At 54.0% G+C, this 26,993-nt stretch overlaps 1 protein-coding gene across 2 annotated transcripts; it reads right to left on the reverse strand.

Moving 5' to 3' along the window:
* Window positions 1-86: 86 nt before the first annotated feature.
* Window positions 87-26,507, reverse strand: SEMA7A (semaphorin 7A (JohnMiltonHagen blood group)). 2 transcript variants are annotated; one of them, XM_074880457.1, is made up of 14 exons: window positions 26,357-26,507; window positions 11,867-12,000; window positions 10,889-10,939; window positions 10,516-10,611; window positions 10,054-10,138; window positions 9,397-9,507; window positions 7,969-8,108; window positions 7,436-7,614; window positions 7,121-7,229; window positions 6,279-6,477; window positions 4,486-4,601; window positions 3,700-3,851; window positions 2,510-2,577; window positions 87-2,112 (listed from the first exon to the last, which is right to left on the reverse strand). In XM_074880457.1, the coding sequence occupies exons 1-14, from the start codon at window positions 26,466-26,468 to the stop codon at window positions 1,766-1,768; spliced, it is 1,899 nt and encodes a 632-aa protein (XP_074736558.1). In that variant the 5' UTR covers window positions 26,469-26,507; the 3' UTR covers window positions 87-1,765. The 2 variants fall into 2 exon arrangements, with proteins under 2 accessions (XP_074736558.1, XP_074736557.1); XM_074880456.1 differs by having other exon boundaries at window positions 87-2,115.
* Window positions 26,508-26,993: the final 486 nt, after the last annotated feature.

Below are 26,993 nucleotides of genomic sequence, written 5' to 3' on the forward strand. Positions count from 1 at the left end.
TCATGGGGGAAGAGGGACAGGGGAGAGCCCAGCCATCATCCCAGCAGCATCCCCCGGCTCCTGATGAGAAACACGGCACGCGCCTGCTCTTTTCCATTCTTTATTTCAACGATCACATTCTCACTTTGGTCACAGCTCTGAAAGGTTTTTTTGGTAGCTGTCGTGGTGTTTGTTTTTTCTCTTCTCTAATTTGAACCCACTTTCTATAATATTATAAAATTATACAAGTACAGTAATCATCAGTTGATAATAAATAGGTATTTGTTAGTTCACAAAGTTAAAGTGCTTTGAGAAGGGATGTAAGAAGCTCTATCCTAGATTCAGGGGGGGGGGTAACTTGGAAATGTAGTGCAGTAGGAAGCTCTGGCCCGTTGTCCATAGTCTGTGGTCACAAGAGGCACGGGGCATCTTGCCCCCCTTGCCAGAAAGACCCCTCGGGCACTCCTGAGTGTCTCTGAGCAAGCACGAAGCAGGAGCCGTGCTGCTGTGACAGGTTATTGGAAGCATGAGATAGGATGCCCCCTCCGTTACACGGCCTGAGGCTGGGGCATTCCAGCCCTCGATAGGGCTGGGAAAGGTTTGGACAAGGTGTGGGATCGCCCCTCGCCCACAGGCGCAGGGAGAGCATCCCTGTTTTTCACAGTTTAGTCTTGCTCGAAGACCTCAAAGCCCAAGGGAAGCAAACCCTGCTCCTCCCCTGTCCCCTCACTGCGAGGGAGAGGGGTGGATCTGCTCCGGGTGGTGGGGGCAGCCGCAGCCCCCCCCGGCCCGTCGGCATCGCCCTGAGATCAGCAGCCTGCCGCCTCTTGCCCTGAGGAAGCCCGGTCCCTCTCCTGGAGGAGAGGTGCTGGGAGCAGGGGCTGCCTGCTGCCCACAGATAAATGCCCTTAGCTGCCTGCAGAGGATTTGTGCGTTTAAAACTTCTTCTCGGGGCCTCTCAGGTTTGGTTTGGGCTCTGCTTCCACCTTCCCTTCCTGTCCCCTTCAGTCTGTCCTTCCCCACACCCCAAATCTAGTCATCTTCTGAGGCTTTTCCATGCAAAATGCTAACTTCATGCCTGCCCTTGCCTTGCAGGTTTCCAGTGCTACTTCCTGATCTCCCTCCCATGTCAAAGCCAGCTGCAAAAAAACATAAAACAAACCAAACCGTAAAACCCTTCCAGAGCCCAATTCTCCAGACCAGAAGGGGACTCACATGTGGCACTGGGAGCGTTCCAGCTGCTTGCCAACCCAGACAGACATTAGCCACTAAAAACTTGGAGGCATCAGTCCCCGCTCGGAGCGAAGCACAGATCAACCAGTTAGAAAGGGCTGGCTCCTCCTCTTCATCACATGCACGTTCCCAAAGAGAGGAGTCATCGTGCCCTGAGGATCAGTGCATGCACATCGGCAGAAGTCCCCTGAACGTCCGCACCCAGGGTAGGCTCAGGACAGTCACCAGTACAGAGCTACCAGCGCGGGCTCGAGGAGAGGCTGACGCCGCTCCCTTCACGCTGCTGGGTACTGTGAACGTCCCCCCACAAGTTTGGGTACCCCTCCCCTCCCTGTCCCCAAACCCTGCTCCATCTGGCCGTCGCATCTTCCTCGCCATGACTCTTCCACCAAGGCCAAAGATGGAGGGGCTGCTGCCCGGGACCCCTTTTGGGACAGTCAAAGATTAATGTCCGAGGAGTGACTAAGAGAATGGGGATCTCGCCTCAGGAACGGACAGCAAGTGCAGGAAGAACGGCAGCAGCCAGGATGGTGGGAACACAGTCCTGTCGTGTTCAGTGGAAGAGCTCCACCAACACCACCATCAGGAGCAGCTGCAGCCAAGAGCCAAATGTCACGGTGGCCTGGCCCTTCTGGGACATGAACCTGAGCTGGTTGACCAGGCGCTCCTTCACCAGAGCCTGCTTGAAGCCGTCCTCCTCCGAGATGCAGACGTAGTGGCCGTAGTGAATGTGGCTCACGTTCTGGATGAAGTGGAAGCAGTCCTGCTGGGGGTGGGTGGTGTTGCAGGTCTTGATGAGGCTGTTGTTGTGGTACCAGTTGTAGGTAGCATAGTGGGACTCGATGGGACAGTTGAGGTAGTAGCGGGAGAAAGGGACGACTGTGATGTTCTGATAGTCATCTGCTGGAAGAGATTGAGAAGGGAGGGATGAGGCAGGCATGTCCAGGAACCACGGATCCCCCCACAAGCCTGGGAGGAAGAACACTTGGGTAGATGGGGACATGTTACACAGCCATGTAATGACAACGGCAGGGCCTGACCCATGCCTGGTGAAGTCAGTGGGACTCTCCTCCCAGGACGTCAGCAAACGCAGAGTTTAAGACCTCTCACCCAGCTCAGAAATACATTATCTAGTGATGAACTCCACACTGCAACTTGCTTGGTGTCTCCGTTTCAGCACGGTCATTCCCAGTTTCCCAGCAATGAGTTGCACAACCCATACAAAGACCTAAGAATCAGCCACCCTGCCCCAAACACCCCCTGGATACACGGCCTACAGCTCAAAACCTTTACATACCTTCCTTAACATCTCCCTTTTGGCACGTTCCTCTCCACAGGTCCAGGTTCAGGTTCTGACGCACCTCTCTAGCAGACGGGAATAAGCATTAAGAAAGTATTAACGTCAGGGAAGCAGCGATTCAGCGCTAGGAAAGGAATCACCCATATGAAATACAGTGGATCAGATAAGGAAGACAGTTTAAACAGCTGTGATTATTCGGGTAGATACCTCTTCAGAGGCTGGTGGATGACAGATGTGAGACCCAGCAACTCACCACAATCAACTGTTTTAAACAGCATCACAACCAGCAGAGCTACACACACTTCTAACACCAAAAAAGGGGCTGAGTGCTCAAAATCCATTGACCTCTCCCTCTCCAGAGCAGGGTGCCCAGGTGGCCAAGGCGGCCAGTGGTATCCTGGCTTGTATCAGCAATAACGTGGCCAGCAGGGACAGGGAAGGGATCTCACCCCTGTGCTCAGCACTGGTGAGGCCGCACCTCGGTGACTGGGTTCAGTTTTGGGCCCCTCACTCCAAAAAGGCCATTGAATGACTCGAGCGTGTCCAGAGAAGGGCAACGGAGCTGGTGCAGGGTCTGGAGCACAGGTCTGATGGGGAGCGGCTGAGGGAACTGGGGGGGTTTAGTCTGGAGAAGAGGAGGCTGAGGGGAGACCTCATGGCCCTCTACAACTCCCTGAAAGGAGGGTGCAGAGAGGGGGGATGAGTCTCTTGAACCAAGGAACAAGCACCAGGACAAGAGGGAATGGCCTCAAGCTGCGCCAGGGCAGGGTCAGACTGGCTCTTAGGAAGTATTTCTTTGCAGAAGGGGTTGTTGGGTGTTGGAATGGGCTGCCCAGGGCAGGGGGGGAGTCCCCATCCCTGGAGGGGTTGAAGAGTCGGGTTGACCCAGCGCTGAGGGATCTGGTGGAGTTGGGAACGGTCAGGGTGAGGTTCATGGTTGGACTGGAGGAGCTTCAAGGGCTTTTCCAACCAAGATGATTCTGTGTGAGGGGTGCTGCGGGAGGGATGGATCCCTGCAAAGACAGAGTTTCTGGGGACAACACAGATGTCTGCGCTGTTACTGCCTGGACACGATGGGCTCATCTCTCTCTGTGATGGGAAGATGGCCTCAAAACCATGGGCAGCCCTGGCCAGGAAGGGGAGTACTGAGGGTCTGGGTATTTCTCACACAAAAACCAGCCACGTACCGGTTTAGATAAACCGACTGACAAGTGCCGTTGAACCACCCGCAGTACGGATCCCTCGCCAGCAAGCAGCTGTGGCAGTTGTTGCGATACACCCTGCACATGTCCATGGGTATCTCCACGACTTTATTTGTTGAGCCAACGTAGAGCATCGCCTGCAGGAGGGAAGCAGAAGGGCCGATCATCTCGGCACTGTGTCCCAGTGTCACCTTACGAGTGTCTAACCCTTCTCCTGCAGCTTCACTGTGACACTGGGGTGGTTTTCACCAGCGGGGCTGGTAGGTCTCCAGGCAATACAGTCGTATCTCCCGATTGCGGGAGGGGAAGCCACCATCCTTCCCCCCACTAGCCTTGTGTATAAATAAGTTTGCTCCTTCAGTGACAGCAGTGTTGTCACCTCTGGGATGGAGCACCAGCGCTGTCTGACAGCTCATCTGCCAGCGAGGCTGGACAACAAGAGGGAAACTGCAGGGGGAGGGGAACAGTGTGCTGGGATTTGGCCCAGGGAGTAAACAGCCGCGTTCTTCCCTCGCCTCCAAAGGAGAGGGGGCATCCAAAAAACTCTGTCATCCACTGACCACACAGAGAGTTACCCAGAACTGGGGACATCAGCCCAGCTGGTAGGATTTAGCAAAGCACGCTGTGGGGCCCCCCACAAACCCATCCAGAGGCTGCTTTTAGATCCAGGGGATGCCATTAAACCAGCTGTCCCTGCCTCCCCTGCTGCCTGCTTTTAAAGCTACAGCCCGACCTGCTGTTTTCCTTTCTGTGGAGCAGGCAGACACCCACCCTCTTGTGGTCCAGGATCATGGACTGGATCGGGTCCTTCTTTGGGAAGACCTGGAGCTCCATGATGTTCTGCACCCCATCCGGCAACTCCACGATCTTGTGGATGGATCCCTTGTCTAGAAAGAAAGAGGGGAGAGCCCTGATGAAGCATGCTGAGAGCAGAAAGGCAAGGCAGAGTGGCTGCAGGCAGGGCTGGGGAAGCCAGGCAGAGAACCAGCTCTGCCTCCAGCCCTTGCTGTGGCAGACAATACCTGCTCTGCAGAGCCAGGCTTAACTGGATTCCTGAAACCAGCCACTCAGAGAGGACGGGACCTTTCTCAGAAGGAGCCTGCTTGCTCTGCTAGGAAATGGTCCCCCAGACAGCAGTGTTCCCCACAGCAGAGCCTTGTCATCCTCACAGCCAAGAGCCATGAGGAACCCATTTCCCATTGCCCTTTGGGCCTGGCTGTGCCTGCTTTGATCAGCAGCACTATAACAGCCTCAGCAAGAAAAACCAACCTCTCCAGAGCTCCGCTCTGCTTTGATCACTGGCCTGTTTTTGCGTGAGCCTCATCTCACCGCTTGCCTGAGGCTGAAACTTGGCTTGTGCCTTTCTGTTTTTCTAATTAAACTGACTCCCCTCCCCAGTTAAACTACTCCAAAGTGGTGATTTAAGAAAATGAGTCAGTTTGGTGGAGGGGTGGAAAGGCAGATCCTGAGGGAACAGGGCTCAGGAATCCTCATTGTTTACCCTCTTCGTACTTGCATGGTTTCCCCTTCCCAAACAGTCGCTCCCTTCTCCACCATCAACCAGGGGGAGGTGACAGACGTGACCCCAGGTCAGGCAGGGATTAGGACCCCCCAGGTGCTGGCCCTTGGCTCCACGCCTGACCCAGTGAGGGTGGGCACCTGCCCTGCCAAGCCCTGAATGCTGGAGCAAGCTCCCTGGCAGGTCTCTGCAAGGTGTTAGGTGCATTTGAGCTAAGGCTTTCGGCAAAACAGGAACAATCTGAGCATGCGTGGGCCCTAATCCAACCCAGGCCACCTACTGAGAGGCGTCTGCATTTTTTTAATCACAGATTAGGAAACAAAAGCCCTAGAGAGTCCCTCCACAAGTGTCAGTGAACAAATCCCAGCACAGTGCAGAAAGAGGGATGAGTACAGCTGTAGGGAGCAAGCCCGGGGAGGCAGGCAGGCAAGAGAGGGAAGCGCTGGGTTAGGCACCTTTGCACCTTCTGGGCAGCAGAAAGCTGCACTGCACGGGAACCCAGGCAGCTGCCAGAGTGAACTCGCCAACCTTTTGCTCTCCATCCCGTTCACCTGCAGCTGAATTGCCCTGGCCCAGCTCCACAGCATCTGCGCTGCCCCAGGACCATGTCTCCAGCCAGAGGCGCTGGCCTCGCAGGAAGTCTGCGCTGCTGCACTAGAGCAAGCAGGGACAGGAGATGACAGAGTGGGTCCCTTTGAAAAGGATTTCCGCTTGACAGGGTAAAGCTGCACCTGGGGAGAGCTGTGCTACCCCTTCCTTGCCCTAAAAGCACTTGGCCTGAGACCTACCACAGGCTGAAGCAGCCCAACCGGGTAAATCCCATGTGCTGGGATTCTGCGTTCAGCCTGTCTTTGGCTAGGCAGCCAAATTGGATGTATTTAGCTGTACTGGGACTTGGCAGCTCTTTTCTGCTTGACAAACATATGCCAAGCTGGGAAAACAGCCCCTTGCTTTGCTCTGCACTGGGGGTCTCGTCTGCTTCCTTTGGGTTCCCTGCCCTCAAGAGGAAAGCAAACTCTGGGGAACTCCAAAGGGCTCCCAGTACCTGTTGCCAGATAAAGCACATTGTAGCGGCGTCCGTCACCCACAGAGACCTCGTGCACCCCGATCTTCTGGTAGCGGTGTTTGTTGTGGAATAAGGGGCTCTTGGTAGGGGAGAGGGGCTCCACCCGGTCCTCCACCTCTGGGTGGCTGTCGGCGATCTTGAAGGTCTCGCTCGGGGTGTGTTGTCCAGAGGAAACGCACTGCGGCAGGAGGGGACAAAAGCCACAGTCAGAGTCAGACGGGTCCCCGAGGCTGAGGCTCGAGGGCAGGAGAGCAAGGCAGGGCACAGCACAGATCCCTCAGCCCACAGGAGGATGCCCAGGCACAGCACACGAGCCCTGGGGCTGCTGTGATTGTGCTCGTGCCAGGTCCTACCAGCAATCTACCCTGCAGAAGTCACAGTTCACTGGACTCACGCCCTGTCACCCCCCCAGAGGCTCAGGGGAGCCTCCCCCCACGCTGCTGTTTGCTGCCAGGTCAGTGATGCACCTGCAAGCGCAGGGCTGGGCTGCAGGTTGGCTCGGTGAAACCCACGGGGTTCGTAAACACAAGGCAAGACATTGTCCTCCAGCTGCACGCAGGAGAGTTCACAGACCTGTTTGCCGAGGCACGTAAGAGCCTGTTTCCCCTTGCTTTCTATGAAGGCGTTGGGCTTATCCAGCCTCCTTTTGTTTCCAGCAACAAAGTTCAGTTCCTTCCCACAGTGCTTACAACCCTCCTCACGGCCTCAGCTCAGTGGTGGGACCTTCCCCTCTGCCCACTGCAGTGGCAGAGCAGGGACCAGCTCTCCCGGTCTCGGGAGGTCTCTTGACTTCACGTGGGCATCTTTTACCACTCACTCACCTGCCCAGGCTTGATCTCTGGGTTGGGACCATTATAGCCTTTGAGTTTGGATGTCCGAAACACATTGTCAATGTCCCCAAAGGAATAGACGCAAACAGCAGAGCTTCCCCTGCAAGCAGCGAGACAAAGAGAGGGTCAGGGAGCCATTGGCCATCAGCCCTACAGCTGGGGCACGGCTGTGTGCATCACACCTTCGCCAACCATGTCCACTCTGGCTGTTTCCCACCCACGTGCCTGCCAGAGAGACTAAAGGGCTGAAAGAAAGGATTTGGCTCATGGGACACGACGTCCCCCCCGTTTTGTAAAGACCCTCACCAGGTGTTTGTGAAGAGCCCGTAGACTTTGGAGTGCCGCCAGTCACTCGCAGGGACAAAGAAGACATCTTGCAACCAGTTGAAGTTGCCCTTGGTGACTGGGTCGACACAGATCAAGCTGGCCTTCAGGAAGGTGGTCCACTTAGAAGCAGAGAGCGAACTGGTTCCCCCTTTATCTTCCTGGGGGAGAAGGAAAGCAGGGAGTCAGGGTTTGGCAGAGAAGCACACAAAGACCCTCCCTGTCCAGCATCTTGGGTGGATAACTGGGGGATGCTCCAGAGGTATATTTGGTGCTGGTCACTGCAACAACCATATTGCATAATATCCCAGTGAGACAGAACAGGGCTTTCTCTCCCCTACATGCAGGATGGGAAGACCAAAGGACATGGCTGTACCCCACACAAGCTCTGTGGCAAAGGAGAGAATTGAGCCAGAAGGGCCAAATCATGTGCCAGTAACACCAGGTGAGCTGGCATGTCCATTTGCCACTCCTGTAACACTCTTGCCTCCCACCATAGACTGTTCCCATGGTACCTTACACAGCTGGGCCACTCGGGAGATGTTTCTAGGGGCCTCAGGACTTTTATCTGGGTTGTCTTCACGAAAGAAGTAGTAAATCTTGTCCTGGTGAGGCTCTTCGTGCCTTAACGTGGTGGCTTTGACAAACTGAGGGTCTGAAAAGGGAAGTGAGCCATCAGAAAACCTTGGCCTGAACACACACGTTTCATCTGAAAAGCCACCAGTGGGGCCCAAAGCAGTGTGCTCTGCAGCTAACCACTCACCCTCAGACAAGAAAACGCAAATACCATCTGTGCTGCAGGCAGAGGACAGGTCCGAGCCCATCCTCTACACCCGACCAGTGCATCGCACTGACAACTGCTCTTCATGTGCCCAATGGGTTCCCCTTCCTCGCCCTCCTGCCCAGCTCCACGCAGCCATTCCCTTGAAGGTCAAGTCTGCAGAGCCCAGTGCAGCCTTGGCTGCTTGGCAGCAAAGCAAACCCCTTCTTCCTTCTTGGGCAACAGAGCTGTTATCACAGAGGAAGGCTCCCTTGGTGGGAGCAAGCTGCACTGTTGTTTGTGTTTGCTGTGGAGAACCCAGTGATGCTCTTCCTATTAATACACCACTGCCAGGAAGGGCAGCCCCAGCAGCAGCAGGGTCCCTCTGAGCATCGTTAGTTGGTGTCCCCATGGCAGGGAGTTCTGTGTAAGTGTGGGATTGGCCTTGTGGCTCTATCAGGTTTGTTTGTCGGTGCCTTGATTAACCCCTCTCCACTGCCCTGCTTGAACAAGCCCTGTTTTGCCCCAGTGTCACTTTGATTTGATTTTTATTTTGGGCAGGGATTCAATAATCTCCTGGGGAGCCTTGGGGGAAGGCAATATAATAAGCTCATGGAAATCGAGGAGGGTCCTTTCTCTCTATTCCCCACCCTATCCCATGCACAGCCCAACATGCACCTGCCTCACAGTCTGGGTGGGGATTTGGAAAGAGTCACTGCCCGGAGTGGAAGTTGTTGTTTCTGCCACTGCACAGCAGCTGATGGGCACCTTTACACAATCATATTTCCTTCCAGCAAGTGACAGGGGACTTGCCACCCATTTCTCTCCATTTCCCCATCTCCTCACCCTGAGCAAGAGGAACTCACACATCAGTTGTTTTGTCCCAGAAGCAGAGGTGAAATTCCCCCAGCTGGCAGCAAGAGAGCAGGAGGGAGCCATGGGGTCCCTCCTCACTGGCATCACGGACGGGGACCAGATCAGCCCTCCCCGCAGCTTTAGGGGTGACCCAACCCAAACAAGAAGATCTACAGCTACACCCCAGCTGGGCAGAGAGGATGTACCCCTCCAAGCTGTGCTGGGTACTTATGGCCCACAGTTGTGGACTGACAAAGAGTCCAACTTACCTGCCCAATGGGGCAAAGCAGCAGGTCCCATGCCTTCAGGATCCCCCCTCTGTACTTACTCTGCATCACTGTGTCACTGGTGTAGAGCTCTCCACCCCCTCTCACTCGACGGAAACGGGGTATCTTGCCATTCTGCTGGCTCTTCTTGATGGTGGAGTAGATGTCATGCCCTGTGGGATAGGAAGGCTCATTTGCAGGGGGCTGTTTCCGGATGGGGCAGAAGGGTTTGTGAGAAGAAAACAAAGAACCAAGAACTCTCTGGGCACATGGACTCACAGGGATTGTGGACAGAGGTCAAGAAACCCAGTCCTCACTGCCTAGGACTGAGCAGGCCTGGCAGGACTCCCCCAGCCCTTTTCCTTAAAGAGTGGCAGGGCCAGATTCTTGCTGTACCTCTGGGAAGGATCCTCATCTGTCCCTCTGCCAGGTCCAGAGCAAATTCCTGCAGGACCCTCCTTCCCCACTGTTTCCATTGCACTCTACCCTCCTGCACAGACTCAACCCCCATGTCCTGGACAGGAATAAACAAGCTTGTGCCATGCCCTGTCCTGAAAGGTTCTGCATTTCAATGAGGCAAAAGCAAGAAGCACTAAGGCTGATCACCAACTAGAGCAGAGGGATAAAGCCCCTGGAGCAGCCTCAAGGTGTCCCTTTTTTTAAGAGCTCAGCCTTCCTGCACAGCACTACAACTGAATTCCGTGAGCAGTGAGACCTACCATCAACGACGACGAGGGTATTCGAGTCAGGAGTGAAAGGAGCAATACCTCTCCCGTCCCACGAAGTGCTCTCCTTTCTCTGCGTCTAGGTAAGGACAGAAATGGTCCCTAAGTGAGACCAGCTCAGGGAAGGCAGGGGAGAAAGACGCCCACATCCACCCCTGGGGCAGGAGGAAGGCGGCCCAAACAAGGGAAGGATGGGCCAGGCAGAGCCCCTGCCATGGCAGGAGGTGAGGAGAGGGGGGCTACGACAAGTGAGCACAGAGGTGGCATGTGTGGACCTCTGCTCACGTGGGCTGTCCCATGCTGTCATGATAAACTCCTCAAGGGAGCTGGCATTTGGGCATTTCAGAGCACTCTGCGAAGGAGAGGGGATCAGGGCACCATTTTACAGATGGAAATAGCACAAAATAAACCAGCAAGTGCTTCGCTTTGGTTCCATCACAGGTGGCCACAGCGTACCAAGTTCCAGCAGGTGGGAGCACAGGCGCCAGTCCCACAGACTAACATCCCATCTCCGTACTTCTCCACTAAGGTGAGGTAATTTTTATTGTCCTCCTGCAAGAGAAAGAAGAGGAGCATGAGTGGCTGTGAATGGCAGAGCACAGCCCCACAGCACTACCAAGCACAGTGCTGTATGGCTTCCTAGCTTTTTCATGGGTCTTAAAACCAGAGGAGGAAACTAGTATCATCTCATCTCCTGCTCCACAGGCACTGGAGGTCTTCACCCAGACAGAGCATGCGAGAAGCATACACAGTTCCTACCCAGCAGTCCTTGAACCCAAGTCCTCCAACCCTCACCCATCCAACTGTTCCCACTACAGGTAGGACCTACCAAACTCCCAGATGTCATGCACTGTCCTTCATTTTTCACTGGGAAGTCTTCCTAGGGTAAAGGAGAAAGAAATATGCTTTAATTCCTTCCCTCTAAAAGCCAATTGACGTGGGCTCAGTCCATGAACTACCTGTGTCCCTCTCTTCACCAGAAGCAAAGCAAGCATGACGGTGAGAAGGTCATTCAACACTGCAACACGGCCCTTCTCCCCACTTAAGCATTTGAAAACCCTTGAGGAGGCTGGGCTGGATCTCTCAGGCCCTCGAGGTGATGGGGAGAAGTGGGGATGCAAGGCCAAAGTGGCAGGCATGACTAGCTGGCAGCCTGGGCTGCTCTCTAAAGGATTTCGGGAGAGGATCTGTCATTGTGGAGAAGGGGTGTTCAGTTCTGGGTGGTGGTGTCCAAGGGTTGGGACACATGAACCACGCTGTTTCTGGGAACAAGAAGGGAAGTATCTGGGCCCAATCTTCAGCAACCAACTTGTTTGAGAAGGACGAGAAGAGGCCATGAGAAAGCCAACTGGGGGGTTTTCCTGCTGTATTAACTCAGTGCCCAGCTGATCCAGAACTTCCTGCTTTCAAGGAAAAGCAGCCTGGGCTCCAACAATGGAAAGAGATAGAAACAAAGCTTCTCCCCAGTGACACGAGTCTGAACATCCCTTCTCACGCTAAAGAAAGGGTCCCTCACTGGAAAAAATCCTCCCTCTGGGGCAGCAAAGACCTCAGGAGGATCACTGCCTGGGAAGAACCCACTCACAGCTACTGTAGGAGACTTCTCCCTTGCTGCAGCCATTCACCATGGTGACATTGTGGCTTGCGGGATGGATGGGGCAGGCTGGGCAGAGATCAGACCCTTCCAGGTCTGACTTTGCTGCTGGCAAAGACACCGAGCAAGGTATCTAGCATTTGGGCTGCGAGATGGATGCTGGACACTTTCTTACAGGGCTCCGGGGCCAAAACGTTAGCAGAGCATCCTTACCGTGTAGTTCTCATAGGTTGCAAAGTCATAGTAATAAAGCTTTCCCTCTCCCCCGACGTACATGGCTGAGCTGTTTTCTTTATGGTAGAAGACCGGGTACTTCTCACTCCTGGGAAATACATACTCCTTCGCACCTAGGAACAGCACAGAGGAGACACTCGTCAGGGGAAGCACAGCTCACTGCCGAGAGCACTTGCAGTCAGCTCAGGCTGATCAACTCACTTTCTGTGTCCTCGGTGCGAGTGAGGAGAAAAACAAGGACACGAGGCTGGGGGCCCTCTGGGATGGCTGGCCCAGCGCCAGGCAGGCAGGGAAAGGCAGCTCCCAGGCTGGGAGCTGAGCTTTTGTCCCCTTGGCCCCTGCACAATGGAGCTGCCCCGCCCGGCCCCTGCGGGGCTGGTGATGGAGGAAGAGGAGGAGGAAGGGAAACTTTGCTGCAGGAGCTCTTGTAGGAGAACAAAAGCTCAAAGTGACTTAGAACTGGCTCTGCAGCATCCAGGTGAGCGCTGCCTTCCCACCTGCTCTAATGGCAAGTGCCTCCTGCCTCCCAGATGAAGGGCTCCCCCCCTCTCTGGCCATCCTCCGACAGCCGCTCCAGGCAACTGCCTCGTAGGTTTGGCTCCTGCATCCTCTTGCATTTGACATGCCTGCAGCTTTTTGTGCCCTGCTTTGGGACCTTGCACGTGCTCAACTGGAGCTGTGAATTCTTATACCGCTGAACGGGAGAGGAGCTGCTGCACTGCCTTGCAGCGGGGGGGGTGGGGGGGTCAACCTCCCCGTGCCCACAGGGTAGATCATCTACCAGCCACAGCCCAGCATCACACCTCTCCCTGCCAGCCTCCAGCTGCAGGGCCAGCATCCTCCCTCCCAGGGCCAGGAGGGACCAACAAGGTTTGGAGTTCCCATGTCACAGGGGAAGGGTGCACGTAAAGCCACAACTCACGGGCTCCACGCCCCAGCCGTGAACAAGAAGTGAGCTGCAAGACCCAGGACCCATGTCACAATAGGTTGCTGCAGATGGGAAGCTTTCCAGGCCCAGCTGGAAGAACTGCCTGTTCTCTTCTCCTTCCTTCCTCTTTCACCTTCTGGCTTTTCCAGCTCCTCTTTCCTAAAAACATCCTCCCTTCCCCTCTGCATTGCCAGCTCAGGTGTGGGAGGCTGGCCCTGCCCCGCAGCACAGTTGTGAGCCTCCTGTCCTGGGGCTTTTGCTGTCCCTCGATGGGGGCCACTGGTCCCTCTCTGGGACACTGCAGCCTCATCTGGGCAGCTTTGAGCAGCCGTGCCAGAGCCCAGCTCCGCAGCAGGGTGCAACCCCCCTGGCACACGTGCGCTGCCGTAGGCTACCCTGTCTCCTAATGAAATTCACAGCAATGACATGAGAGGAATTGCTCCTCCGGGGGGAAAAGTCTCCGATCAGGACTGACCTCTGCTTAGCATGACAGGGCACTCCGTTTTCATCTCTCCCTCTTTTCCCTTTTCCAAAGAAGAGGGGGCCTCTCTCCTGGCAAGTGCTGCTGCTCCCAGCAGACAAAGACTGCGTCTGCCTCGGGAGCTGGCTGCCTGCACAGACAGGCAATTAATCAGTGGCACGTGTCCCTCTCTATTTATAGGGGCACTTGGCAGGACAGGCAAAGGGCAATCCTTGCACAGTCCAGCACTCCCCCTCTGCCTGGAGCATGCTGTGCAGGGGCCCCGCCAAGGCTCCGCAGAGCTGAAAGTAAAAAAGACTTATTAGAGGTCACCGGGGCTACTGAATGCTTCTTGATTTGCAGCTTTTTTCTCCACTTAACTACGCTGGGCACCTCCTTGGGGTCTCTAATCCTTGCGGTGCTAAACAGCACCCAGGCCAGCAAGGCCTTCCCATCACCGGCTTGGCTAACGGGGGATGCTGCCAGCCACCACCGTGTGATGGGAAACTCTGCCAGACCCACGGGCCGCAGTTTTGCAAGGGCACCTCAGCCGCAAAGAGAGAGGATGGAGGCGTGCCATGGTACAGAATCCATCTCTGCCTTCCAGCCCGCAGCTTGTCGCTAACGCAACCCTGCCAGGCTGCCCTTCCCCTGCGCTGCGGGACAGAGGCCACGGGGCTGGCGTGGCCACGAGGGGCATTCAGCAGTTGGGACCCTACAGCTAGGAAAGCCGGGATGGACAATGGTCCCTGCCTGCTCCCTGTCCCCTCCCCAGCCCTACCATCCCTCCTCTGTCCAAGGACTCGGAGAAACTCCTGAACATGTGCTTTGCCTGCTGGAGAAGCTGGCATCGAGTCTTTTCAGAGTGACTGTGCAACTCATTTGCCTAAGTGGCCCTACAAGCGGGAAGCCAGCTGGGCATGCCAGCTAGCCCGGGCACCGCACCAGCCACAGACTCAGTCTATGCTTGCCAGGGAGGAGAGGACTAATCCCCTTTACACGAGCCCCCTTCCCAGCAGTCCTCTAAATCCCCCTCTTGGCCCAACCTGAGGAGCAGGCAGGCAACAGCCCATGCACACGGGAGCCCCTAAAGCCCTTCTCCCCCATCCAGTTGCCACTGCCAGCACAACCCATCGCCAATATGCCGCAAGCAGGTCTGGCCAGACTTCAGCAAACTTTGCTCTTGTTTTCAAACCTCCAGCCTAGCCCCTAAACTTGCTGCAAATCCAAGAAGACATACACCTGCAGGCACTCCCCACTCCTCTACCTCACCCTTTTGCACGCTTCAGCCCCGCATGATCTTATTACCTTTGATTTCATTTTCAGGTTTTTTTCACAACACCGCCTCTTTCTTAAGCTCAGCTCTGAGAGCTGTGCCAACCTGCAAGGACACACTTCTCCAAACAGCCAGAAGCAAACAAGGCCAAAACAATAATTTGGTTGGCGCCAACGTATTATTTATCCTACTGCTCCCCGGGGACTGCACTGAATCACTAAGCTGAGAGTAAACAGCTCTGCTAGCCAGGGCCTAGAAGCGTGTTTGTGGTTTCAGCGCTGATTTAACTCGATCTGGAAGGGAGCCTTTTAAAGGTGTTTCTGTGAGCGGGTGCTGGGGTCTCTCTGCCTCTGCAGCAGCCCTCTGGCTGACCTGCAAAGCTGGCCTTCAGCCCATGCTCTACCTTAAACAACTCAGCTTAGGCGAGAGTTTGATCCCCTTCACCTCTGCTTCCCATCTGGCAGGATCAGGGGGAGCAACCCTGCCCCCCCCAGTCTGGGGACCCTGGGGTATAAATGGCTTCAAGAGCTGAGGATGAGGAGGCAGAGGGCATCTAATGGCCCACACTATGTCCCCAAAGGAGGGGACGTGACTCTCCTAGCAAGTTCAAGTCTGCTTTTGACACTGCAGAGAAAGGATCACCCCCCTGAAAGGGGGAAGGCATGACCCTGCCATCACCCTCCTTCCAAAATCGAGTCCGGAGCTTCAGAAGACACAGGGCTCATTTCCAGAGCCTCGCTAACCCCGACGAGTCCCTTTGCCTGGCATTTACTGCAAACCCCACCGTCAGCGTGCAAATCAATGGCACAATTGTCAATTGAAATGCTAACCCTGGTCCAGAGGAATGAATGGGAGAAAGAGCAGCTTTGTGCTTTGCAGGCGAGATGGAGAGTACCACACCAGATTGAAGAAGAATAATATTAAATGAGGGAGAAGGAAGGAGCCCGGTGCATCTCGGAAGGATGCCTGCGGGGTGAGGTAACGGAGAAGGAGAGAAATGAAGAGGGAGATGCTCTGGGTGAGATGAGGGCAGGGAGGCCCATCCTAAACACACAGAGCAACGCAGATAACAAACGGAGCAATCCTGCTTCCCATCTGATAGGGTGAAACGGGCCCAGCTCCCTAGAACAGCTTGGGCAAATCCAGCTTTAATGAGACACTGAAGGGCTCTCTGGCTGCTTTTGGGTCCAGGAGCCCCTTCAGAAAGGCAGCAAGAGCCTGGGCAGAGCCTGGCCCTCCCCAGCACCATGGCAAGGGTGGGCTCCCAGAGCATCCCACAGCTCAGTGCGGGGGGGAGCATGTCCCCCACCTCCAGAACAGATGTCCAACTGGAGAAGCAGTGTGGGCGTGCAGCCTCGTTGCAGGCAAACTCAACAACCCAGCTCTCATCCCGGCTGGAGGGCTGACTCAGCTACGGTGGTCCTTCTCCCTTCCACACTCCACCATTCCCCGGTCTGGCAGCTGGTGCCGGCATCCCAGACACTCGGCTTAGTCACTGGCTCGCACGGCTCCCAGCACCGGTAGTGGGCAAGTCTTTACGGGTCTACAATTCACTGATGCTGGGGGAGGACTACATCTCCCTGAAATGGAGATGATGGTTCAAATCTGCTCTGGTGCCAGCGTTTTAAAATAAGGAACTGAAATAAAGCTTGGGAAAAATAAAAAGGGAAGGAGGACGAGATAAGAACGCACTGCTTCTTGGGAGCGGCACCAATGCAGAGAACAGGCAGATCCTTCACTTGCTCCTCATAAAACCCTCGTTAAGTGGGACACCCCTTGGAATATGAAGAGGGGAAATGAGGCAGGGTGTGGGGTTTACCTGCTCCCTGGCATTACCCACTCCAGACCACGGGACCTGTGCTGCCCTGAGTGGGGGAAGTCCCTTTAGCTAAGCTGCCTGTGTTCTGCCAAACTCTTCTGCTGCTGCCATACGATGGGGACACAGGGCTGGGCCACCCACCAAATGGCAAAACAGGATTTAAATTACCGTAGCACCAAAGCTCACCACTGTGGTGAATGCAGCCAAGTCACCAGCACCACCGTGCTTCTCAGTGCCCAGGCAATCCACCCAGCAGCCCTGGAAACTCTTCTCGCTGTAACATGTTTTAACACTGTCAGTCATCACCGTCACGTGTCCTACCCTCCCCGGCACGACGCCGCTGACACTGCCACCTGCTCTGCTGCCTGTAGGTCTGACAGCGAGCATGCTCCTGCCTGAATCACGGCACTGGTCGTATCCTTTCCCGTTCCCTCCTTCTCCAAACAATTACTTATTTCTTCCTTCCTTTTTGAATTGACTGAACAGATTATGACCTTGATAGCAGCACATCTCTGCTGCAATACGACTGGGATTGGCTCTGACGGCAGAGGGAAAAGCTGCTTTCTCAATGCTGACTCAAGGACTGACAATGCCGGGGGGTCCCCCGGGGCTCATCCCCTACACCTGTGCAAGGAGACCTCATCTCCCAGCAACGCGGGCCTGGCCGTGAGTCAGGGCTGACTGTGTGCTTCAGGCTCCTGCACATCTCCCTGCTTTTGGGAACATGAGAGTGCCAGCTCAACTCAATGACATCGATCCCTCTTCCGTTCCCGCTTCCCCAGCGCATGCAGGATGCATGACAAACACCCCAGCACGGGCGGATCACCTACCTTCCTTTAAGGGTTGGGAATGTGATTCAGGCTCACTGCCTTAGTCACCCACTTTGGGGTCAGGACTCCCGGTCCCAGCTCTGACATCACTCTGCAGCCCAATTCCGGTTTCACTATTTCCTCAGGCAAGGCCGGGAGGATGATCCCCAGATTTCCTACCTGCTTGGCCAGATACCAGCCCTGGGAGCCCCACTAGCAGCTGGTCTCCTCTAAGGGGAGCACAGGAAGTCACAGCACCCACCCCAGAGGGATGGAGACACCCCACGGGGCTGCCATGGGTCCCCTCCCTCCCTGGGGGGAGGACTGGACTGCACCACACTGCTCCCATCCAAGAGCCACACACCGTCTGTCTCCCCAGCTCTGCCACAGATGCCGGCAAGAAGCCAAGCTGGGATTTTTTTTTTTTTTAGACGATCTATAAATTCCCAAGTTGAGACATTTCGGAAGGAGGAAGTATGCCTCCAGGGAGCTGCTGTGCTCACTGAGCAGCTAGGTTTTCCTTCCCCCATGACTTTGCCTGAAGGGAGCAATGTGACACAAGGAAACCACAGTCAGGCTGGCCAGGGAGATGCTCCCCAGAGCCCTGCTCACCCGTCAGCCATCCCCTTCCCAGGGGATGGACGCCTCGAGCGCTCTGACAGGCTTCTGGGCCTCAGCAGATCTTGCAGCGACAGGGTTTTTTATAGGAACAATTTGTCTCTAGATGAAACGACCCAAGAGGGACACTCTAGGGGGTTTGCTCTGACCTGCCACGGAGTGATTGAAGGGCTGTGAGTTGCAAGGTCTCCAACACGCCACCAGTCAACACACCTCACGGAAAACGATGTGCTTTTGCGGGAGGGCTTCTGAGAAAGGGGCGGAAAGGCAATATAACCACTTCCTTCGCATCGCTCACGAAAAAACCTGGCCCGTTGTTCCCTCCTCTCCCCAGCTTATGCCACCAGATGAGGATTTAGCTGCACCCCTGGGAGCCAGGATCCTTACAGCCACCTCTCAGTGCTGGGGAAGCAGAGGCAAAAAAGGCTGAAGGATCACCCCTCATGGAACATCGCTCCACGTGCAGGGCAGCCCCACACCATTTCGGTTCGACCTATGCTCCAACATCAGTCATTCCTCAAAGAAAGCAAAATAAAAAGAGCAGAACCAATACAGCCCCATCGGCGACAGATCTCTACCCCAGATCCCTAAGAGCTTCCTGAGATGCATCCCGAGAATATGTGTGTGCCCAGAAAGGAAAGAGTAAATAAAATGGTTTCCCAGCAAAGGCAAAGTGCTTTCTCATCAGCCCGGGGTGGGTAAAAGCCCTGACCGTAATTTTCCCATGCCCTCCATTCTGTAGGAAACACTGTGGTTCGGTTCCCAAAAGCAGCACATCCAAGAGCGAGGGCCTGGGCTGTGTGCTGCTTTCCTTTTCGTTTTCCATCCGGGACCGTTGTCCTTCACACAGAGAACCAGTGAGCCCAGCACTGGGCAGTGCAGGCAACTCGCAGGAGGCTGGAGAGCATCTGGGGGATGTGTAAGCCCCGAGCCCTTGCACAGGCATCCATGCACTTGTGGGAAACCCAGAAGAGGTGTGAAAGCACGGAGGGGAGACATGCAGCTGGGAAGCCCACATTACTCAAACCTAGACCTGACTGCCTTACACATTTCACTCCTCTTTCTTATTTTAAGTTCACAGCAAGTCAGAGCGACGGTTTTAATCTGTTTGGTATTTCTCATCCTGTCTCTCCCCCAAGACAGTTTGGAGACAAGCAGCATTTAATCATCTGCCAAGAAACCTCACGCTATCTTTTCTCACACCCCTCCCCAACCACTTCTGACTCCCTCTAAGTGCCCCTCCAAAGGAAAGAGCAAGGCCACGGATACATCAGTAACATCTACATCCTCTCCGCAGCAGGACTTTTCCACCCTCAGCCAAGCTACATTCCGCCTGCCACCATACGACACTGCTTGCCTTTTCTCTGGCTCCTTCCCCAACCACTCCTGAAGACCCTGCAACCACGGGGTGGCTCATGCGGCCGTTTTCTGCTGCCCTTGAGAGATCCCTACCGTCAATAGCAAAATGCTCCGGAGCAGAGGAAACAATTCAGCCCGCATTATCGGGGATAGATCCTACAAAAGCTCTCAGCCTGTGTGCAATCCAAATGCCCAGGAGGGCCACACTAGTGCAGCAGAAAGGCTTGAGCTTGCAGAGTACACTCTAACTAGACAAATACTCTTTTTTTTTAGAGTTACACTACAGAAGGGAAATATTCTGGCGCATTAACGATTTCCACTCTATTTCTGGTAAGCTCCAGAGCGTCTTGGCAGCAGGCAGCAGTATGCAGCACAGGGGTGAGCTAGGGCAGGAAAAAAGAGGAAAAAACCTCTCAGTTTGGTAAGCCAGCTGCTGAGCATGGGCATGCCTGCTCAAAAGCTCTTCTGAGAGCTAAGCAGCCTATATCCCCTTCGCGAGGGGCCTCCAAGCTGGAGCCAGAGCCGGCAGCGGTCCCGAACGCCCACTCAGCAAGCCACAAAAGAGACCCCTAACCTGCAGCCGGGAAGGAACAAGCCTTGAATTCAAAGCTTCTGCCATCAGGCAGGGCTTTGTGAACACGGGCAGTGCTGCAAGGCTCCGCTCATCCTCTGAAGGCTCGAACCAGAGTGCTTCGTGCTCCAGGAAAGATGGGTTTCTCCTTTTTAAACGCAAAATGACTACACGACAGGCATGGCAGCATTTTTTATGCGTGCCAACACTTTACCAATATCCCCTGCCCCCCACCCCACAAGCTCACCCCCCCAGATTATGCAGCACTGAAGCCTGTGCCGCTGCAACATGAGTCCAGAGCCTTTGATTTCACAGGTGCAGCTTGTCATCTAGCAGGTACGTTTTTCCCTACCAGCCCCGAAGCCGAGCTGCTTGCTGCACCCTACGGATTGCGGGTGCTAAATTTAGAGGCAGGTTTTGTTACTTTCCAAAAGCCGTTTTCTGTAATGACAGTCCTGAGCTGTGCCGTGTTCCTGCTGAAAGCTGGGGAACTTTGGCCTGTGATTATAGTATTTTATTATACGGTCACCGGAACAATGGCAGAACAACAAAAGGATGGTTTTAGCAGGGGGGCTGCTATCTGGAGAGCATGGCTGCCCCTCCCACTAGGAAGATCAGTTTCCAGAGACTGATTTATCATAAAAAGCGTTCCAGGATAAAAATTGCCCCAAGCACCTCTATGAGCATCCACCAGCGTAACAGCCGCTTTACCTTTTAGCTTAATTGGCAGCCATCTCCCACCTCCCTGCTGCTGGTTATTAGGGCAGGGCAGCCGAGAAACCCTTCTCAGGCACCTGCCCTCTTCTCCCAGCCCAGGGGAGGCTAGCCAGGAGGTGGAGGCGGGGAAAGGGGACCTGTGCAGTCCCCCATGGAGCCACCAGCCTCAGCAGAGGTTTAAAGGTCAGAGGATCAATCCGTGGCTCCAGAGCGAGGATGAAGTTTCAGTTCCCTATAGAAAAGAGATGACATTATGCATGCAGTGAAGGGACTTCCTCACTAGACTAGGAAGGGCCCTGGCATGCTCTTTGCAGCCCTGCTGCTGTAGGCTTCCCACCCCTGTAATGAATGTCAGTTAGGTCTCAGCCCTGCAGCCTCCTGCGTTAGTGCTGAGGAAGGCCGTGCAGACCTTCTTAGCACCCCCTTTCTACCCGCCCGACCCCCACCAGCATGAACACACAACATCCATTCTTCCCACGTCCATCTTTGGCTACAGCGCCGCATTAGTCAGACTTGGAAAGCCAAACCACCGCATTACAGTCAGTCATTACAAACCAGACACTCAGATCAGACTTTCCAAAACTTGCGTTATCCAAGATACGAGCAAACCCATGGTCACGGTTGTTGTGAGCAGCCCGAGGGCAGGTGTCTGGCTGGGACTGTCCATGCATTCCCCAACAAAACTCCTGCAGCTCCTTAAACTCACGACACGCTCTCCCTCCCAGTGGTGTGCCTGATAAAGCAGAATAATTTAACCCAAGCAAGTAAACAGAGGTGGAGACATTGCTGCAGGAGGATGCTGATACCAGGCAACAGGATTCAAACTGGGGACTAGAGAACCAAAGCTGTCAATAAAGGCAATATTAGGTTTATTATGCGAAGCAGACTTAAGCTGCTCTGAAACTAGTAGACACGGTAGGAAATGCTTCTGCATCCAGCTCCTGTGGCACTCCTACAGCATTCCTCTGTCACACCAGACACAGTTAGACACAGCCTACTACACCGGGTGGAGCTGGGATTGAAAAGAAAAGATTGCCCAACAGGAGGAACAAGTCCTATTCTTGGAGCAACCAGGAATAGCTGCACACCATAGGTTGTAGCTCAACAGGGGAGCACGGCTGCAAAACGAGTAATTTCTTCCTTTTAAATCACCTTCCGGCCCTTTTTCTGGATACAAGCTTCTTTAAAAAGCATCTTGTACTCAGTACTTAGATTTAGTTTGTACTCAGCTACTCAGGCTTAGATTTAGTTTGTCCTGCTTTAAGGCACCGAGCCTGACTATATCAACTATAGAATACCCTCCCAGGCCAATTTTCTGCAATTCTGACCCTGAATCGGCCTGAGGGCTGGCACGGAGCTGGAGAGCAGGTCAGCAATTTGCATCTGGCTCTCTTTCCCAGCCCTGAGCATTTCAGTGCAGCAGCCACAACTTTTATTAGTTCGCCCATGCCTGTTGTTTTTTGTGTCACGCTCTTGTAACAGGAGGTGGTTGTGATTCACTCGCTTGGTTTGTTTGGTTTGTTTTTCTTTTTCAATCTGCGCAGAGCAAAAAATATTTTCAACCAACATTTTATGATACCAGCATCATCCACCCTGTGAAAATGAGCCGTCTGCAGAAAATAGCATTGCTGGGAAAGTGAGAAGCTTTCTCCTGAAAATGTCGATGCTCTGAGTGCTTCATGTGAAACTGTCCTACAAAGATGTTTCACACCCATGGGACCATGGCTCCTGCGAAAACAGTGCCACTGTCACTGAGGAGTAACAGCTGGTGCTAGTGCCACAATCTCTCATTTTGCCACCACTCCCCATCAGTACGCATTTGGCCTCATCTCTGATCAGCTCTCTTCTTTCTTTGCTAGCTGAACGCATCATCATTGCACCGGTGAGCATGAAGAGCTGCTAGAAGAGCTCCTACAGCACTCAGAGACGCTTGCTGGCGCAGTTTTCCCAGGGCAAGGAGAAGGGGCTGAGCTTGGCAAAGCCCAGGAGCTACTACAGGCAGTGTGGGCAACTTCCAGAAACTACCATTTTGACTCCCCCCATGACCCTGGGCAGGCTTGAGTCAGTTTACCCAGTCGAGGCAGCCAAGGGTCAAGCGTATAATCTTTCTTTTCCCCTGCGGGACCTGCTTATCTCCTGTGAGCTATGCACCAGCTCAGAAGCTGCCCCCTCCAGCTTTCAGCCTCATCTGTTAATGAGAAAGAGGGGAACAATTAAACTATCAGACTCCGTCCTACCCCAAGGTGTAAATGCAGTAGGCAACCAGAGAGGGGCTGTGAGTTTGTCTCAGATTTACACACTTGTGAGTAAACAGGGACAAGACAGTCTTAAGCATGGCAGTAGCTAAAAATAATTCCTATGCTGCACCAAAGGCCCCAGGCTATAGCAGCCTGACCCAGCCCTCAGGCTCCTCGCTGTCCTCACTGCTCTCCTGATGCTCAGTGACTTTCTGGTCATGGGACAGCCTGGGATGCCACCCTCCCGCTCTGTACAGAGGGGCCGTGTCTGCCCGCTCTGTCACCTGGAGAGCTCTGCCCAGCCCCGGGACACAGCGGTCTCCGTTTCTGCACATGGATCAGAAAAGTAAACGCAGTATCTGTGCTGACCAGCAAAAGCCCACTGTGGGATGCGAATACACCTTTTTCAAAGGAATGCCCAGCTGGTCAGCGTTTGGTTAGAAAAATACATGGAGGCAGAGGGAGGATGGAAATAAAAGGGAAGATAAGCAAGAACACAGCGTTCAAGGGTGAGGCACTTGCGTCTGCGCCAGCCCAGGCTGCTAAAGCTGAACTCACTCCCACACTGCAAATCTCCACAGATAGGGAACTTGCCATTTACAATCTTCCTTCGTTAGGACACTGGGGAGGGTAATAGCCAGAAGACACCCCGACCCATCTGTGTGCTGGATCAGCTGCACAGGGGAAAGGGGTAAAGTGCTTGTCAGTAAAAAGGATCTTAAGGACTTTAGATATGACCAGTGGTCCGGAGATGACCTCAGCCCTTTGTTTTGAGTGTCCTTCCCCTAAGAGGAAGAAATCCTGCACAGTCAGACATGCTTTCAAATAACTGCTTGCCCAGCCAGCCACCTGTGCCGGCTGCTGAGAGGGCTCCAGGGGTCCCTCACCCTGCCATCGGTGGCAAACGCTCCGGAGCATGTGTGGAGACTGGGCTGACTTTTGGGGAAAGCGTGCCCCTTCCTCACCTCCTCCTGGACTGTGCTGCACCATCAGGGAGGCAAAATAAAGGCAAAACAGTGGCCATGGCCTCCGGGCTGGTTTATACGCACTGCATTCACAGAAAGGCAGATCCGCAGAACACGGTGCTCCAGCCACCCACCGCTCTGGCCTGATGCCACAAGTCCAAGTCCCCAGGACTGTTAAATTACTTAAATCCAGCAGCTCCAGGCACCGAGACAGGCTGACTCTGCTTCTTTGTCTTCAGATCTCAGTTCAGAATTGTGCTACCTAAGCCCAGCTACATTTTTTCCCCAGCTTGCAATGTCCCCTCACCTATTTCTTGCTATGAAATCGAACAACGAGGGACCACGGGGCAAAACAGCGGAGTAGTTCAGGCTGCCTGCAGCGAGGCCAGGGCTCTCTCCCTGGGTCTGGTGGGGTGCTGGCAAAGGGAGCAAGGCTAAGAGATAGAAGGGTAGCTGTAGCTTTGCCCAGCACCAATTTCCTCCTCTTCCCCAGTGCCGCAGCCCGGGAATGGATCCCACACACGTACTCTTCCCTTCTGGAGTGAGCTGGGCTCTGGCCAGCACCAGGAATCTCTCCCTTCATCCGCAGGGCTGTAACGTCTCAAGGTGTCTTTGCTGAGGCTGCCATACCTGGTGCTAGTGATGGGCTGTGGCATGTAAGAAATTTAATTATGTGAAGAGCTGCCAGCTCCCGCAGAGCCCAGGGCTGAGGCCAGCGTTGCACCACTGCAAATGCAGCACGCCAGGCCCAGCCCCGGCAAATGTCCCGGACTTCTGCCCTTCTCCATCCAGCTCCCAGCCTCCAGGGCCAGGGCTCAAGCCGCAAACCGAGCCCTGCAATAGCACCACCCCTGTGACAAGGGATAAGCCTCTATACATGGATGCAAACAGCAGCAGTGTGCTGACCTGCAGGTTTTACTACAGATGCTGTGCTTGCCTTTCACTGTGTCTGCAGCACTGGGGAAGTGAAAGAGGGCTCCCTGTCACCCACCATATCCCCTTTGCCCCTGTCCCATTTCTTCATCCTCCCCCCTCCTCTCCATCCTCCTCCTCACCCACAGACCTACTTCCTAAAGGGTAGAGGTTATGCTGAGCAAAATGCAATCTGTTAAATAGGACACGGGATTGACTCTTAATGAGTGTGCCACACAGCTACCTCTTATACCTCCCTAATTGAAATCCCTCCTGGCCTATGTCCCAACTAAGCTCTCAAAAAAAAAAAAAAAGAGACAAACAGAGATCAGCACATGCTGATCCCCTTGCAGGGAAGTGTCCTAACACTAATAGGCTTCGGTGTTTCTCAGTGACAGATCGTCGCTGTACTCGATGCTGGGAAAGCCACCCTCTGACACAGATACAGGAAAGGGCCAAATGACCCTTCTGCGTGTGCATGCCAAGCACAGCCCACGGAGACAGGTGGAAATCAACTGCTCGAGCCCTCTCTTCCCCCTCAGCACAGTTTTACTCCAGGACAGGCATTTCCAACCACACCAGACCCCAGCAATTTAACTTTTCCCCCCCGCTCCCCTAAGCAGGGCAGGGGAAGCATCTATGGAGAAACGCATGACCCCCAATCTCTGTTCAGTCTCAGGCTCTGTGCCTTCTCCCCTGCTTGCATCCCCTTTTCTGAGCCACTTCATCTGTCAGCAGATAAAACAAATGATGCAATACTAGGAGCAACCTTTCACTGCCCTCCCTGCCGGTGTCTCTCCCCTTTGTGCGACGGACGCGGCAGGCAGAGGCCACCTCCGAGCCACGCACCCACCGCCCTTCTCTCTGCTCCTGGCCCTTCCTCCGCAGGCAGCGATGGGCCTGAAGAAGAAGGGCTTTATAAATAACGGCAGAAGAATAACAGATGGCGCAGAATAAACCACGGGAAATTCGTGTCCTCTGAAGTTGTCGGCGAATAAGAAACACAGAGGAGCTGTTGTACTGCAGAGCAGCATGAGATCTGCAGCTCGGCTGAACCCGCTGGCTTAGCCAAACACCAGAACCGCCGGGGACAAGACGGGGTCTTTTGTTAAAGCCTCCCTGGAGGGTATTAATCAAAAAGCTTGGAAGACACATGATAAAACCAGTAAACGTTAGTCTGCTCTTTTCAACACACGAAGCTTGTGCTGTACTCTAAGCTTGCTCCTTGAAAACATTTCTTTGTTCAGTTTCTGCTAAGATCAGATCTGATTATAAGTCCTTGCGTGCCATTTCAGACAGATATATTTTCTCAGAGAATGGAGATCTTCTGCAAATATTTACTCACAGAACTCATTTGCAGCTAACAGGGTAAGTATATCAGATGAATAAGAAAATTAACTGTATTATGCAAACATACTTCTCCATTTCTCCCTGCAAGTTAGGGGAAATGGTTACTGTGTTTCAGGGCTTTTCGACAGCCTTTCATACACCCAGCCTGTAGGAAAATGTTTTTAGAATATGAAAAGGAAAGGATTTGGCAAGAACAGGGATCTAAAAATGCGACCAAAAGCAATCAAGGAAGCCAGAAGCCCCCCCTCCTGAGATCACAGGAATTTTAGCTCATTTTAATGAGAACCAAAAGTCTCCCCAAAGAGACAAAAGAAAGAAAAAAAGACCAACTCTTCTCAAAAGACAAGACGTAGGTAGAACATACACGGCACAGGGAATAGGTGTCAGCTGCAGACACTGCTGCTGCTGCATCTCAAGGTTGCAGCCGACCGCAGCCCGGGACACTTACCTTGTGGAGCTGTGATGATCCTGGGGTTCACCTTGGAGTGCCCCGCTGCCAACACACCCAGCTGGCTGGCCCACAGGGCCACGAAGAGGGCAACGGGCGACCTCCTGTCCATTTCTACTTATTCAGCAGGCAGAGATCATGAGCTTGTGAGGCTGACAGCTGCATTGCTTGTCTTATACAAAAGAGTGGGCAGCATCAGGACAGCCAATGACAAACAGAGGGCGGGACTACATTTAACTTCCTAGGAAGCAAACCACTTAAACCCCAGAGTGCCTCTTTTCATTTAGCACCCCATCTTCAGCAGTTCGTACCTGCAGGCTTTGCTGGGGTTTCTGGTTGTTCTTTCTTTTTTCTCCCTCCTTCTGTAAAGGGAAGGTGGGAGTCTGATGGCTTTGTTCACCTTCAGGCTCTTCAGAAAAGCTGCAGCTGGCCCAAGGCTTGCAGTCAACTTATTACAGAGACTTGAAAGAAGACTATTAAGGTTGATACAAATGAAATAAGAATGAAAATACATGTGTGTAAGAATGCACAAGAAGCAACCGCAGACCAAGGGCACCGAGATGGATAACAAAGGACTGCTGCTCTCAGTTGCTTAAACAGAAGGATGTGTCAAGGCCAGAGCGCCCTGCTCGGATAT

The sequence above is a fragment of the Strix uralensis genome, chromosome 11 (genome assembly GCF_047716275.1).
Source record: "Strix uralensis isolate ZFMK-TIS-50842 chromosome 11, bStrUra1, whole genome shotgun sequence".
NCBI classification, from domain to species: domain Eukaryota; kingdom Metazoa; phylum Chordata; class Aves; order Strigiformes; family Strigidae; genus Strix; species Strix uralensis.